At 36.3% G+C, this 17,850-nt stretch overlaps 1 protein-coding gene across 1 annotated transcript; it reads left to right on the top strand.

The window, feature by feature from the left end:
- Positions 1–3,874: 3,874 nt before the first annotated feature.
- Positions 3,875–16,849, top strand: LOC135679083 (phospholipase D delta-like). Its single transcript, XM_065192489.1, has 10 exons — positions 3,875–4,967; positions 9,543–9,659; positions 10,892–11,086; positions 11,917–12,198; positions 12,285–12,353; positions 12,562–12,709; positions 13,729–13,877; positions 14,556–14,720; positions 15,495–15,692; positions 16,461–16,849. Exons 1-10 carry the CDS (start codon positions 4,008–4,010, stop codon positions 16,752–16,754), a joined length of 2,577 nt encoding a protein of 858 aa, XP_065048561.1. The 5' UTR covers positions 3,875–4,007; the 3' UTR covers positions 16,755–16,849.
- The last annotated feature ends 1,001 nt before the right edge of the window (positions 16,850–17,850 follow it).

The raw sequence follows: 17,850 nt of genomic DNA, 5'->3' as shown, positions 1-17,850 counted from the left end.
AGTTGCTAGTTTATCTCAAAAGATGTAAAACTTTGCCAACTTTCATATGTGTAAAATTTGCTAGCTTGCACTTTACAAAGGAAGCAAAAATGACACTTTTCAAAAGAGAAGAAAGAGCTTGCTATCTTGAAAATCACTAGTTTACTTATGTTAAAAAGCAAAAATACAAACTTGCAAAATTTACAATCATACACATCTTTAAAATTAATAATTATTTGGTGATTATGCATGTTGTAAAGTGATAGAAAATTGCTAGCTTACACTTTCTAAAATGATAATAAATTTTGCTAGTTTGTATGATATAGAACATGCTATCTTACTACCTTGCATATCTAAAACTTAATAGCTTGCATGTTCTAATATGATGTAGCACTTGCTAAATTTTTGCTAGCTTGCATGATGATAAAAATGGATATTATGTTTTTCATGTAATGATTTGAACTAATACTCCAAACAAATGAATAGTTGGACTTCTCCTTTTTGTTGATGACAAAGGGGGAGAAGTATATTGATATCATGCATGATTTGATCATGATATGTTACTTAGATTTTTAAATCCAAGAGTTTCTATCAATATGACATATTAATAGGAGGAGTTTGTTTAAACTCCGGGAGTTAAGATTAACTCCGTCATCGATCGATTGGTTGTCACCATCAAAAAGGGGGAGATTGTTGAATCTCGGATTTTGATGATGAAACCAATTGATTAGTATTTATATTTTTAATCTGCGTTTTGAGTGATGCAAGATGCTTCGATCAGGATGAGACAATTAAAGCAGAAAAAATCATATTGTACCGGGGGAAAACATGTCAGAAGATTGGACGTTGAGCCGGAAGAACGATCGACGTATCGACAAAAGGCTTCGGGCTATGGATTAGGGCATCGGGCCAAGAAGAGCGGATATTGCGCCAAGGATATCGGAGTTGCAGAGTCAACTGGCCGATTGGGCAATAGGCCGCAAAAGAGGACGATGCGTCGAAGAATCGGATAAAGGGTCAAGGGATTAATGACATACTGGACAACTTGATTAATGCTTAGTATTAATTGTCTAGATCGAAGTATGGTTTTATATGTGCAGGATTAACTATGATAACAAAGCATGAAGTAAAATGAAGTCTCGGAGTCAAGATCAAGATCACATTGGGAGTTCGAGAGTTCATCGGAAGTTTTGTCCAAACCAACCGAGAAGTCTCGGAGCTTGCCAGAGAAGCTCATCGGAACTTGCCAAGAAGATCGTCGTAAAGTTCATGAGCTTGCCTGGAGTCCGCCAGAACATTACCGAGAGATCGTCGGAAGTTTACCGAAAGATCACCGGAAGCTCACCGGAAGCTCACCGGAAGAATAGACATAGGAACTTGTTTAGCTTAGCAAATGTCTTAGGATTTCGTAGTTAGCACATAATTGGGTTTAGAATTGGGCTAGCCCAATTAGGGGCCAGCTAGGCCCATGTAAGAACTATGTTGGGCCCAATAAGAGGCCCAAACAGTGTCCCAAGAAGTCTCACTGTCATGGAACAATCTTCAAGACTATGTCAAGCGGTGGTAACGCTAGTCTGGGCGGTTGTACCGCCCCTAGCAGGGTGTCAGGCGATGGTACCACTAGTCTGGGTGATGGTACCGCCCAACACTGCCCCCCAAGCGATAGTACCGCCAGATCTAGGTGGTGGTACCACCTAGGGCAATGTCAATATCAGACTGACACTGGGCGGTGATACCGCCCGTGCTTGGGGAACCCGGGATAGGAAAGTTTTAGGCTCCAACTTTGAATTAACCTGAAGCCTATAAATACCCCTCTCATGCCTGGGTAAAGCACACAAGTATTGAGAGTAAAAAAGTATAGAAACGCTGTTGAAATCTTGTATGAGCTCCTCTCAAAATTCTAAGTGTTGGAATAGTTTGAGAGAGAAGTGAGTGAGGGTGTAAGGGTTGTCTCCTAAACCCGGTAAAAGAAGAATTAAGTTGTAAAAGGTAGTTAGTCTTCGCTTATTGAAGGAAGACCGTTAATAAATGCCGGTGGCCTTGACGGAAGAGGAATCAGAGGAGTAGACGTAGGTCATGACGACCAAACCATTATAAACTATCGTGTTCTCTGGTTTACATTTCATTCTTGCTATTACCTTACTGCAAACTTCCTTAAGTGCTTACCGCCTTCAATTCATTACGTACGCTTTCAAGTTAAGTTTCTGAAATCGGTTTTTTATCGGAAATGATTTTATCGCAACGAAGTTTTTGAAAACGTGATTTTTACCATTACACTAATTCACACCCCCCCCCTCCCCCCCCTCTTAGTGCCGACCCCAACTCTTAAATCATAACAAGTATAACTTAGATCAATTTCAAGTATGACTTAATCAACTTTCATTCAATCAATTCAATCTTCCATCAAACTACTTGACCATGATTATAAGATAATTAATATCAAAATTTATAATATAATATGATAATTAATTATCAAAATAAAAAATAAAATGTATAACTTAGTTCACTCTAAGTATAACTTGGTCAAACTTATAGTAAACCAATTTAAACTTTTACCAAATCATTAGAATTTAATTTTAAGATAATTAGTATTTTTTATTTTTTTACATAAATTAAAATATTAAATAATAAAACTAAAAAATATATTATCGAATATAACTCAATTTAATTTCGAGTGTAATTTGGTCAGCAACTCAAAATTTAACAAAATTACTAGGATATTATTCTAATTAGATTAGTATTTTTATTTTTATTTTTTAAATTATAATAATTAATTATTAAAATTATGTATTTTTTGAATAACATACATATATGATGTAAGTCATTTGAGTAAAAATTTGAGGATGTTTTTTTATCTAAATATAAAATAAAAAGAACACCTCTAATAAAAATGAATATATGAATATCAACACCGGAAACTTTTTTGATAAAATGCCCTTAATATTTTTGGTATAATAGGGAAGAAAAAATAGCTCTGGTGGACCAAATTTAAGATAAAGACCGCCTGTGGATTCCATATTTGGTCCACAGGGCATGGGGGAAGAAAATGAACCATTAATTAGAAGAAAGAGTAATATTGATTTTAATATTCGTGTGCACATGGAACATTCATGTTGTGATGGTGATGCTACATGGACACTTCTGACGGAGCAAGTGCGACGCCAGGCTGTGGTAGCGTGGCATCGACGAGACGGAGCAAGTGAGATCCGCGGTCGGTGCGTGCCCATCCAAAGGCCAACGCACCGCGGATGCGGGGACGCGCGTATCACGCCGTTGCGACCGTTGCGACCGTTGCGACCGCGTCGGTCGGACGTGCGTGGAACGTGCCAATATATATAATGATTCTTCATATCTGTCAATGTAGCGTTTATACAATATCTGAACCTCTTAAGGTAAATCCCACTTGTACGACTCGTAAATGATTGAATGGCTATGTATATAAATAATATATATCTGCTATGTTAGAAGATTAAGATAATTGGACAAATGTTTTAGTGTAATGCTCGTCGATGAATTGTATTATATTGAAATTAAGATGATAATAAATTTATGTCATATGATATTAGTTCGACTTTTATGTTTTCCCACCTCATCTCAACTATTCTTACACCCGAAGCACACCTGACTTGTGATTGGCTCTCAACTCGTAGAGCCCGAGGAGGCATGCGTAATGAATGATTAAGGCAGCTCACGCAACGTCAACGAGACCGAAAACCAATAATATCTGTAGGTCCAATCGTTGACGAAAGCGAAAACATCAATCAAAATGGCTTTGAGATTCACGCAGCGTGACTGCTTTGCTCCGTCCTCGTGTGAGGAGGGGTTTGCGTGGACAGCATCAATCAAACCCGGTAAGGAGAATTAAGGGATTTCGTAGCTAGCAAACTTGCTCCTACGTTTAAGCTCCACTTCTCGCGTCCCGACTTCGGCTCGGTCTTGGAAGAACCCCCCCAACCCATTCTTAGCTTCTATTTGGCATAGTCCATCCCGCGTTTGTCTCCCTCCCTCGGCCTTCACCGGAGCGCTCGATGGCGTCCGCCCCCGCGTACAGGGGCGGCGCCACCGCCGCCGAGGACGGCGTCGTTCTTCTCCACGGGGACCTCGTCCTCACCGTCATCGAGGCCCGTCGCCTCCCCAACATGGACATGTTCTCCGAGCACCTCCGCCGCTGCTTCACCTCCTGCGGCCCGCCATTCTCCAACTACAGCTGCGGAGCAGTACGCCACCAGCAACACCATCACCACCACCACCACCGCAAGATCATCACCAGTGATCCCTACGTCACTGCCTGCCTCGCAGAGGCCACCGTCGCCCGCACCCGCGTCATCTCCAACTCCGAGGACCCCATCTGGAATGAGCACTTCAAGATCCCCCTCGCCCACCGCGCCGCCGCTCTCGTGCTGCACGTCAAGGACAACGACGTCTTCGGCGCGCAGCTCATCGGCACCGTCTCCGTCCCCACCGCACGCATCGCCTCTGGCAAGAAGATCCAAGGCTGGTTCCCCATCCTCGGCGCCAATGGGAAGCCTTACAAGCGTGACACCGCTCTCCACCTCTCCATGGAATTCACCGCCGTTGAGAAGAAGCCAGAGTACCAGCACGGCATCACTGGGGATCCGGAGAAGCTTGGGGTGAGGGATACCTACTTTCCGCTACGGCAAGGGGGGTCTGTCACGCTCTACCAGGACGCCCATGTGAGGGAAGGTGAGCTACCGGAAGTCAATCTCGAGAAAGGCGCCATGTTCAAGCACGAGAATTGCTGGGAGGATATCTGTCATGCGATTCTTGAGGCGCATCATATGATTTATCTGGTCGGCTGGTCGATATACCACAAGGTGAAGCTGGTGAGGGAGCCTACACGTCCGCTGCCAAACGGAGGTGCGCTCACATTGGGAGATCTGCTCAAGTACAAGTCGCAGGAGGGTGTGAGAGTGTGCATGCTGGTTTGGGACGACAAAACATCCCATGACAAATTGTTTCTTAAGACGGTAAGATCGTTTCAATGCAAGTCCTTTTAAGAATTGATTTTCTACAAGTTATTAACAATGTTGTGATCAGTATCTCCATCTTTATGCAAGGATAGTTGCTTTATTTGCTGTCAATGAGCATTTCCTGTTTTTATCTCTTCAATTGCTCTGTTTGTTTCTTTTTTTCTTGATCTGGGAGACTAATGATCTTGATCTGCTTTTCCCCATAAAAGATCCAAGTTACATGAACATTCATTAGGGGATATCATAATCCACATTGCATCATCACATGTGAGTACTCAAAACTTGGGTTTGTCACATTTGTCCTCTACTCTCCTAATATATATATATATATATATATAACAATAAAGTCGTAAGTCCTAATCATTTGGGGTTTGTTATATACTTGATGTACCTATTGCCACAAATTTATCATTTGCAAATAATTCACAAGAACTGAAAGATCAATGTTCACAAATAATCCAGAAATTTTGGCTAGAGTTTGGAATTAATTTGTCCACATTCTTGTTGGAAAAAAATTAAACAGTAAAAAAAAGGGATTTTGATTTTTTTTTTTTTTTGGTGTATGACTAGTCATGGTGGAAAAGATTAGATATAATTATAGCCTTGTGTTTATAATAATAACATTCGAAAACAATTGAATGATTTAATAATGAATCATAAAATCTGTGAAAAACCAAATAAATATTTGTTAATTGTTGTTTACATCTGTTTTAAGGATTTATTCATAGAATTATTCACCTAATCAAAAGTTGTGAATTAAATTTTTTTCAATAGGTCACACTTACAGAATATTTTTGCTACAAGTATCACACCATTTTTCAGAGAGATGTAGATAGTGGACTAATTGTTCCTGTACACTTTCATGTACCTTATCTTGTCATATATTCTCAGCATTAATATAGTCACTTGAGGAATATCTTATTATAGTAACTAGCTATTATAAAAACCATGTAGATTGATTTGCTAATTCAAATTAAGAATCTGTTATCAAATTATTTCTGTCATAAACCTGCACTTATGTATATTCTTCTGAATCAGCCATGTTCACAATAGTTGTTACTTGCACTAAATATATACAGTTGTTGGTAATCTTGTGCCATGCTCTGATATTAGAATACCTGATCAAGATGGATTTATTGAGGAAAAACCAACTTGAAGTGGTTCTGATGAAAAATCTTTGATGATCATTATCCATTTTTTCAAAATGCTAATTTATAGATTCTGAGTTTATCGGTTAGTTTAGCTCTACAATGGTGACTAGTTTCAGTTCTGGAGTATATTGCTTCAATAACACTTTCTTGCTAATGCACATCCTCTCTGATATTTTCAACCTCCTCTATTGCTTTTCGTCATTTATGCTGTGACCTTTGGGTTTCAATCTCCTTTCCTGAAAAAAAAGAGCTTAATTGCTTGAAAAATTGGAGTTCTAATAAGATGCATGCACTGCTTGGAATATGCAAATGCAAATACAACGTAACTAAATCCTGACACTATATGTCCATAGATGAAAGTTCAAGTGTTGCATCACTAATTGGAAATGAGAGTGCCTTTCTTTTTTTCAGTCTGCTTGTCCTTGATTAAAACTGGCAAAGCAGCAAAGCCCCAAGTCCTTTTCTAGAAAGACTTTTTTGTACTTTTTATTTCTCTTACACTTGTTATTTCTCTTAACTAAGCTTTTACTTTCATTTTTGCATCAATCGTTAACATGATTATTACTACTATTATTTTTAATTTTAGAGTCGAATAAAATTAGTCATCGAAGTTTGTGTATGGTCATGATGACCTATTGATTTTTGGGGATACTATGACACCCTATACATTGAGAGATGAGATAGGGTTAGACCCAATGTTCGTCTTATCGGTCCAAACTAGTCTATTGGTCGATCGACGGTATTGTATGTATCACCCCCTACCAGTGTACCATGTGTCAATACGGAGGGCATATAGACAACACAAGAAAATGATAAAAAATAGCTCCAATTTTTTTTAAAAATAGAAAAAAATTTAGATTAGGGGTTTTAAGTTGAAAATAAATATAAATTTAGTAAAAATAATCTAAATTAAAAAAATAGTGACATATCTTTTTTGGGCTTTGAGGAGCAGTTTTATGGTATGTTCTAAACCATCCTTTCGTTGGTATTGAATTATCTGTAAAAAAATTTAAACAACTTAAACTTTAAGATTCAAATGAATCAAGTAATCGATGTGTTAATCCTCCCTTTGTGGTACATTTGATTAGAGAGTTCTTCCTCTAACTTAGATGTTAGTCCTCTCGAATTAGCCTTCCAAGCTTGATCCAAATTACAAATCGCAGCTTTATGAAGTTTTAAGAGAGTACAAGTGTGAAAATAAGAAAAAGAATTGAGTGAAAAAGTGATTGAGAGAGTAGGAAAGTTTGAGAGAGTGAAAGAGGGTGAAAGAGTGGGAGAAAAGGGCTTAAAACTCCTTTCAAATGGATCTGATAATTAGAATTGGTCAGATCTAAGTTGTTCATCGATAATGGTCAAAATCCGACTAGTACAAGTCAGAAATGATCGGATTTTAACTGTACAAACCCCGTATTGGGTGATATGGGATCATTTAGCATATATCACCGGTGGATTGTGTACCAGTCCCCAATCGGATCAGTACATACCACCAATACCTAACGATATACCATGGCACGAGAAACCTTGGTTAAACTAGTATATTTGACTTGATGAGCTTACCACTACTATTATGCTTGACTTTAAACTTTTCTGGGTGCCTAAGAACTAAGGTCTTTAATTTCAAATGATACCCCTCGTACCGGGCGGTACGTATCAGTCCGCTAGCAAATTGGTACATGGACCGTCCGCTACTGGGAGGTATCGTCAATTGGGGCTATTTTCACCCCGTTATCATCCTAAATCGGGCGGTGACTGAGGGAGAAGGGGAAGAAAGAAAAGGGAGAAGAAGAGGAGAACCTGGAGATCGGTTCCGCTCTCCCTCCTCGTCTGTCGATGACTTCTCATCCACGTAGGGAGAAGATTCCTTGGCATCGCGGGGAGAAGAGAGGCGACATCGCTTTGGTGAAAATGATTTTTTTATTACTTATATATATATATATACACACACACACATACATACCGAGTGGTATAACGAAATATATCGTTCGGTATACAGTACACTACCGAGAGAATCTAGAAACTTTGGTATGGTACAAAATTTTAATTCTTACCAAGAACCACTAGTTATAAGTTATTGGGTTAATAGGTCTTGTAGGCCACGACACTACTGAATTAAAGGATGACAATAGTTGTAGTCTATTATGAACCAACAAGCTCTCAAGATGGCACGTCTTTACTCTTAGGTTCTATTTCATATGATAATGTCCTTTTCAGATTCCTTGACACTACTGAATCAAGAGAATGACATCAGTTGCAATCTATTATGGACCAAGAAGCTTTCAAAAATGCATGTCTTTACTCTTAGGTGCTACCTCATATGATAACATGCATTGAACATCAGAAGCCTGTAGTACATATAATTCATCCAGCATGTTGATGAATTTTAAACATAAGACTGGATATGATTAGTTTTTAATGTTATTTTGCAACAACAAAATCATCTAGAGGTTTGCCACAAACGAGAAAGTTGCTTTGAGGTTTTGGCCATTAATCTATACATAATTTCCATCAAGAAGGTCACTTAGATTTCATCATAAGTTTGTGCTTAGGGTGTTTCGTGGAGTATAATATTTAGAGCCAATTGAGAGATCACTAGGATGTAAGATCGTTAGAGATCTACAAAAAATAGCTTATGAAAACATGGTAACCTTGTCATGACTCAGGCTTGAAAATCACAGGACTGAGCTACATTGAGGAGTACACTGAAGATCCTCTTTGGAGATCAATAGCAATTCATACACTGCCTAAAGCCTTGGCTCACATATAATATGGGGCCATTTAGTTATCACAATTTCCTCAACTTTAGACAAACACACGTCTTACTAAGATCCCTGCAGATGATGTTCGGATAGCAGAGGCAACATGGCCAACCATGTTGTTACATTGGTAGATCAGATATTTGCCAGGAGGCATAAAAGGTTCCAACTTGTTTCACACATCACGAGTGGCAATTTTTTTTACCATATTTGTCATGACTTGAGTTTGAAAACCATGTGAGTCAAGCCTCTACCAAAGGGTGCTTAGAAGATTCTTTTGAGAGGCAGGTAGCAACTAATATACTATCTAAAGCCTTTACCCTTATCAGATGTATTGCTAATTGAAAGTACAAAATTTACAAAAAAAATGCAATCTTTTTCTGGATTAAATTGATTCTAGTGTTTAATTTTTTGTTATTCATATTTTAGATCATGGTTTCCCCTTTATCTTTACTAGCTACCCTTGTGATTCATATGCTGTCATAAGTGACATGCCATAGTTATTCTTGCAGGAATCCAGTCTAAAAGGATGATGCATAACTCTATATGTATAGAATATATATTAATGGAATAGCAGCAAAGCTAAAGAAGGCTAATTCTGAGTAAACTAATGTAGTGAGACGTATGAATAAAAATGATTGATCTGCATTTGCATATAATTTTTGCAGGGCGGTGTAATGCAAACTCATGACGAAGAGACACGGAAGTTTTTCAAGCATTCCTCTGTTATTTGTGTGTTATCACCTCGTTATGCCAGCAGTAAGCTTAGCATTGTCAAGCAGCAGGCAAGCTTCACACCACCATATCTTTTGATAGTGTTATTCTTCTTTCTCTATACAATCTAGTTAAATTTTACATGGGCATTCAGTTATAAGTAGATGAAAAGATCCCTTCAGCTAAAACGTCCCATAGCTGCTAACCATCGAATTATGTGAATAATCTTATTATCGAATTATATAGCCTAGCACTTTGTCTAGATAATTTTGACAATGCATGAGTTTACATGTTTTAGAGTGAAAACTGCAACATTTGATAAATAATATATTGGAAAAGTAGCAACAAAAAAAAGTCCCATGAGAATTACATTTGATGCCATATCTATGGTTAAACCTTGTACTCTGGTAACTTTAATGTTTTGTGAACATAAAGACTAATCAACAGGGTTAAAGTGCATACTAATTTGACCATTTGCCATTTGTGTCCATCAATTTGGTAGTCTATGTAACACTAGTGCTTATATTATTTCAATTGAGAAAGATTGTTTGATAATGCAACAGTCATTTAACCTGGATCGACTTCGAACTTGAACAAATATAGGGCACTACTCTATAGTTCCATAATTGAGGTTTCTCCATTGTAGGAATTTTTTCCTTGTGAGGAAATTCTCCACTGCTAAAAATTAAATGGGAGCAGTTTAGTATCTTTCTGTATGTTGGATCCTGAAATATTTTGTTCTAAATTTCTTTTGAATGAAACAAATAAGTTCTTGGTGATATGAGGCTTACACTCAAGCAACACATGGGCATAGCCTCAAATTGTATTTGATCTATTAAAAGCTTTTGTTGGATATATTTTTGATAATTTGACACAGTTTCTGCATAGATTCAAATACCAACCATATAAGTCAGTAAGGACCTGTACATGAACAGGACAGTTTTGCCCTTTTTGATTTGGTATGGACTATATCTCTGGAGAGCACAATGAACCGTGCATACTAGACAGTAACTGAACAGTACTCTACTGTTTGTATTTTACTAGTTATCACTTTAATTTCAATTAATAATATGTTTCTTTTGCTGACTATAATGTCTTATGATAATGATAAAAGTTGCTTGAGTGATCCCATTTATTCAGTTTTAAGCATCTATATGTGATATTAATAATTCCTACTGGAGAATCCTTATCTGTTGAGCAGAAATTTGAAATCTTTAGGAAGAACAAGCGAGAATTTTAGTCAATGTTTTCTAATCCTACTTCTATTTCGCAGTATGGTTACCTTGTTTTTCTCTTCATACAGGTGGTAGGTACCCTTTTCACACACCATCAGAAATGTGTACTGGTTGATACACAGGCTTCTGGAAATAAGAGAAAAATTACTGCTTTTATTGGAGGCCTAGATCTTTGTGATGGCCGCTATGATACTCCAGATCATAGACTTTTTTGTGATATGGACACAGTCTTTTTGAATGATATCCATAATCCCACATTTGCTGTGAGTTCATTTTCTGCATTCTGATTTAATCTTCTAGAGTAGTGGTTTTGGGATGCAACTTGCTATGTTTGTTTACTATGTACACCATCTACTGAATAGCAACTCTTAATAATAAATTTTGAAGTTGGAAAATTTTGTTTGTGACATCAATATATATTAATCATTGAACCATCCACCATGTGAAGTAACATGATTTGCATCATGATTTCTGGTTGGATGGATATATATGACCTCACACTCCAGATTGAATGATAATGCTTCTCTATGTTTCTGTACAGAATTTAGGTGATTGCAGTGTCTACATGAGGAAGACTTTTACAGATTCGAAGTTCTTGTGCACCTAATCTTGGATATGAATTTTCTATAAGCCATTGATAAAATATGAAACACCAATAAGTTGTGTCATTTCTTTTTTTGGTTAATGGCACACACATGCATATGACAGATAATTTTCCTTTTGTGTCTAGACAACAATGTCAACATCTAAGAATATAGGAAATTCATGATTCCTCATTTAAGGACCTATAGATTCAGCAAGCTACATGCAGAGGCCCTTAGATAAACATGTTTGATTATTAGACATATATAGGAGGTTTGAGATTTTATGGATTTTATGCTACTCTATGAGCTTCTCTTTGTATTTTCTGGTTTTATTTAGGCAAAACCTAGAGGCCCAGCCCAAGGTTACTACTTATCTGATTTATATATACTGCAAGCTTTTTGTTAAAGCCGAAGATAAACATGCTTGCTTAATGGAGATCTAGGAGTTTTGGCATACCATTTGTTTGATGTAACTTTATTGATTTTTCATTATTTCTTATTTTGTTTAGGCAGGAACTAAAGGCCCAAGACAACCGTGGCATGATTTACATTGCAAAATTGAAGGCCCTGCTGCTTATGATATCCTAAAGAATTTTGAGCAGCGCTGGCGAAAGGCAACAAAATGGCGGGAATTTAGTCTACGTTTTAGAAAAGCATCTCGATGGCATGATGATGCACTAATACATCTTGAACGAATTTCATGGATACTTAGTCCTTCACTTTCTGTTCCAGATGGTGATCCGAGTCTATGGGTTTCCCAGGAAGAAGACCCTGAAAACTGGCATGTTCAGGTAGTACGCCACTAAATAGCTGCTAAATACCTTCAGGCTTAGTTTAAATGTTACTCAAAGCTTCATTATCTTCTTTAATTTGTCAGATCTTTCGATCTATAGACTCTGGATCAGTAAAAGGATTTCCCAGCAATGTCCAAGAATCTCTGAAAATGGTCAGTGTTTGGCTTTGGTGGAGATGCTAGCATCTATTTTGTAACTATTCACCTTTGTCATTATTGACAAGTGGAGATCAAGTGGATGCATACTTTGGCTTTTTAGAAAAATAATATAAATGCTTGTTTTGTCAAGTATTTCACTAGAACTTTACAGTTCCAGTACCTTTTTTCTGTCTTATTTATTATCTTTTATTGACTTTTTCAGAATCTTGTTTGTCGAAAGAATCTGGTCATTGATAAGAGCATCCACACAGCATATGTGAAGGCAATCAGATCTGCTCAACATTTCATATACATTGAAAATCAGTATTTTCTTGGTTCTTCATTTGCTTGGCCATCTTATAAAAACTCAGGTTTGCTGAATCCCCTGTGGTATAGTTTTGCAGCAATCACATATCTACATCCTCCTGCTTATATTTCAGAACACAGGAATCATTTTGATTTTCAAGTGCTTTTGTTAGAAATTGTGATCTATACCACCAAGAAATGCATAACTGCATATAATTGACTGCAAAACTCTATTGACCATGGTATAATGCTCTGTAAATGAAGTCAATATCCTGAACCTCAAGCTCTCTATCTAATGATACTAAATATCAGAAAACCAGAAATTAATGATTTATCTCTCTGTCATTAGTATGTTATTATCTGATGACTAGAAGCCCTGCTAATAGACATTTTTTGAAGCATCAACAAGCATCATAGAATTACCTACTTTTCATAGAATTAGATACAATGCAAAATACATATCCAGAGAATGACCCAAATTTAGCCAACAGTATCCATAGGACAGGATGTGTGTTATCAAATCACTTTTGTTTCATACATGCTTCTATCATCAATCATAGTTTCTGAATGTATTACCAGCAATATTTATAGGTACCAATGCAAGAGTTCATAGATCATATAATAAGAAAACTAATAGATGGGAGGGATAGATCTGATGGTATATATATTGTTTTTACCATCTTTTGTGAAGGTAAATTTTTTTTCTGAAAAACATTGACTTTGTGGTTTGAAGATTGAATTGTGTGAAGGCCAATTATGCAAACTAAATTGTCTGCAACAGTTTTGGTTATGACAATCATTTTTGCTTAATAGCTATATCAATTATTTTATAATTTTAAAATTTTCTTAGATGATGCTTAGTTAGCATCACTTCATAAAAGTAACATATGCAGAGTTTACTTGACATAGGAACCACTAATTTATAAGCACCAACCATTATTCATTCAATAGAGTTTGGCAGTTGCCAAAATATCTGCAACAAAATTAATGGCATCATGTTCTATTGCCAAATTTCATTCTTGCTACTTTCTGCCTGTACTATATGTAAGATTCATTAAGTTTGAAACTATTTTGGAATCAATAGGTGCTGATAATCTAATACCTGTGGAGTTAGCTCTGAAAATTGCCAGCAAAATTAGAGCAAAAGAACAATTTGCAGTTTATGTTGTTATACCAATGTGGCCTGAAGGAGATCCAACTTCCAATGCTGTGCAAGAAATTCTTTTTTGGCAGGTATCATGTTACTTTAGAAGGTAGTGTTCAAATGCTTCTGAGGAATGACCTTCATATATTCTAGTATTGATCTTTCAGTCAACAGAATGATGCGATTTAGCTTTTTTAGAACTTAAGCTAAGCATTGTGATTAATATAAACCTAGAAAGTTTACTAGCTACAGGTCATAATTAATTAGAAATTAAAATGATGGACTAATATGTCTCTTCCTTTCTGACTCATATCCTTTTTCATACTAGATGCACTGATTGGTGATGAATCATCCACACAATAGCATCCACATAATTTTTCCATCTTGGCTCATCAGATAAGTAGGTCATGCTTGAAAGTCAAACTTCGTGAAAGAAACTTTGCAAGATTTAATATTTTATCAACAGTGTTACCAAAAGTTTGCCATGTGTTTTAATAATCATCATTATTCAGAAAACTGTGTATGTCAAGATTTTAATCATGGTAATCTTATGAAAGCACGTTTGTTATTTCTGGAGAAAGCATGCCTGTGGTGAATCACCTATTGTTGCATGCCATCATGGAATTCTCTCCCCATAGAACCACATATTGATAATTTGACATCGTCTTTTAAGATGCTATGGAGTTCATCCTCCCTGTCGTTAAAATTTTTGTGATTTCATTCTTCTATGTAGTAGAATTTATTATTAATATTTATGATCTTTGCAGGGCCAGACAATGAAGATGATGTATGAAATTGTGGCACAGGAGCTTAAATCCATGAACCTTGAAAATGCACATCCACAAGATTTCCTTAATTTCTATTGTCTTGGCAATCGTGAAATAGCACCAAAGGAAAACTTGCAACAGCAATCTTTAGATAAAAGCCCAATGGTACTGTATCTATGACATAATTTGAATTTATTTTCTCAAGTAATTTCTTTTTCTTGCAATCACCAATTAGAAAACATCGAGTTATTTACTTCTACAATAAAAGAATTGTCTTATTGTAGCATTGGTGTGTATGGCTCTATTGGTCAGCACGGTGTGTCCCGACCACACCATGTGGTGCCAAAATGTGTCAACAACAAATTGTGCCAGCATAATACTTCAAGGTTTTTTTTTTGTTTTCTTCAATAGTGTTTTTTCCGAGAGTATGCTCACTTGCATGTTTCTAGAAAGACACTTCACCATTTTTATCATATTGGGCCCAAAATCATATGAGTAGACCCATTTAACAAAATATCAAATTCCAATACAGTACAGTTTGGTGTGGAGGTAATTCAAACATTGAATATTTGTCTGCTGAATCTTTATAGCTCAGTTCCATGTTTGCTCTTTTGGTGGTATTCTTAGCTTGTAAGAACACACTTCAATTCCAAAAGTTCCTATATTTCTTATGGATTGTTTCAAGTCTGCATTAGGCCTTGCAGTCTTCACATAATGCCAAACATTTTTTATTTTGTTCTTGTCATGTGCAGGTAATTTGCTTAATAACCATTTCCTTGCAAAAATTTGTACTGTAATTGCAAATTAACTCAAATGGAAACAGTATTTGACATGTCATACTCTATATAATTTTTGAAATATAAACAGGTATTGTCTTATCAAATCTTTTACTGTGCTTCACAACTAATACTGTTACCATTCCATCTTGAATAAGCTCAGTCACTGTCACAAAAGTTCCGACGGTTCATGATATATGTTCATGCAAAAGGGATGATTGTAGATGATGAGTATGTGATGATTGGTTCAGCCAATATTAACCAAAGATCTTTGGCTGGCTCAAGAGATACTGAGATAGCCATGGGAGCTTATCAACCTAATCATACATGGACTAAGAACAAAAGACATCCACATGGCCAGGTTAGTGGCATTAATTATAATTTCATGCTCTCTCTTTCTAGTTTCTGTATCATCATATGTATTTGAAAGCTTAGTATACCATTATCGAACCATCTCCAAACTTCAATATACATTAATGTGTAACATAAGGGTGATTTCATGTATCTAGCATTTCCTGCCTGAATGATAATCTTTTATAGTAGTTCCTCCACTTCTAACCATAATGATCCTTTCATGGAGATAGGATGGTGTGATAATCTTCCTTACTGTTTAGCCAATTTGGTGCAGTGACTAATGTAAAGTGATCCAATTTCACTCTTAATTATTTACATTGCCATCTTAGGAACAATAAACCAGGTTTTGGTGAAATCAAACTCTTTATGCAAAGTTCAGTTGTAAATGTAGCTGAAGAATGGAGTGTATGTGCATAAACTAATTCGCCAATGAGTAGATCTGAGATACTAAGTTTATTTCAATTTGCAAACAGAATCAGCTATTTGGTTCACTGATTGGATGGATTTTATAATCTTGAGTGCTTTTGTGGTAATTGGTGCTAATAAAACATTTGACTTGCAATAGGTTTCTAACTTACAAGCCCTCTGGGTTTGCCTGTGAATCCGTATCATAGCATTTATTGCAATTTCAAGCTTGTACTCGAAGTATCACTACAGGATACTTGAAAATTTAAGCTGCTAACTTCCAATAGTTTTAGAGAAAATATAAACTTGATAAACCATACTGTATTATCCTAAGTGCACTCCATATTAAAGAAAATTTGAACTGCTCCAGGTATATGGATATCGGATGTCACTGTGGGCAGAGCATCTAGGCATGGTAGATGATCGCTTTGAGAAGCCTGATAGCACGGAATGTGTAAAATTCGTAAATAGGATAGCGGAAGATAACTGGTCGAGATACACCGCAGACGAAATAATACCACTCAAGGGTCACCTACTGAAGTACCCTATCAAGGTGGATTCTGATGGTAAGGTCCGGCCTCTGCCCAACCATGAGTATTTTCCCGATGTTGGTGGTAAGATTTTGGGAGCACCAACTGCTCTTCCTGATACACTAACCATGTAATTCATTATACTCCATTATAACCATCAGAAAGTTATCCACGATGAGGTCCTTACAAGATTGTATCATCAGAAATTTTGTCCTTATAACATAATTGGGGGGGGGGGGGGGGGGGCGGGGAGGAACAAACAAGGATGAGAGGGTTGTTTCTGTAAGTAATCTTCTCCTGTGTATGCTATTTCTTGAGTTGAACTGCATCTCTGCCAAATAAAGTTGAGTTTGTATCTGGACCAAGTTGCAAAACAAAATGATGCTGGTGACTTGCAGATTCATGTGTGGTTGATTCCATATCTATATGCTAGTACTATTGTCAGTCACTTGCTTATGTGCATGCCAGGCTGAGTCATGCCTATGTGCATCATGATCTCACAAGATTCACTCATGAGCACTTGTTTACACAGGAGCTAATGTGCAATGCAGACTAGTGTTCAGTGAACTACATGTTATGCTATTTTTTTTACTGGCAAGAGAATTCGATATTACACAGGTGGTTGTCGATTCACAAAAAGAAAGAAAGAACTCTGCAATTTCTGCTTGAGAAACGAAAACAAATAGATGGTTAAGACATTAGATATATATTTTTTTGGTGGGGATTGATTGCTCCATTAATGATAATTGATGAATCAAGCAACAGTTAATTACGGAGAAATAAAAGTTATGCATGAAACATTAAGATAATCAACATGAAATGTTAAGCGGTCGATTTTCCTAAAAAATATCTATATTTTTGGATATTTTTTCACTTGCTACTTCCCATCTTACTTTTTTTTTTCAAACAATACTCCTAATTTATAGTCAAACTATCATCTCAAAAATTTCTCCGTCTATTATAGTATTTTGATCTATCACAATTTATTAAAAAAAAACATTGTAAATGATCTAAATGGTTTAAACTTAACCAAACTAATTACAAGTCTAAAAATATGATATTGTATGACGAATGACAACCAAAGAAACACAATATAATGTTACTACTTACATTATTTTTCAATAATGTTTACAATATTTTTAATAGCTTAATGAAATATATAAATATTATTAAAAAATACTTTAAACAAGTTAAATATTTTAATAGTTAATTTAAAAAAAAGGTAAGAAA

The sequence above is a fragment of the Musa acuminata genome, chromosome BXJ1-7, assembly GCF_036884655.1.
Source record: "Musa acuminata AAA Group cultivar baxijiao chromosome BXJ1-7, Cavendish_Baxijiao_AAA, whole genome shotgun sequence".
NCBI lineage: Eukaryota > Viridiplantae > Streptophyta > Magnoliopsida > Zingiberales > Musaceae > Musa > Musa acuminata.
Note: the sequence above shows the minus strand (reverse complement) of the source record. Positions and strands in the feature narration are given on the sequence as shown.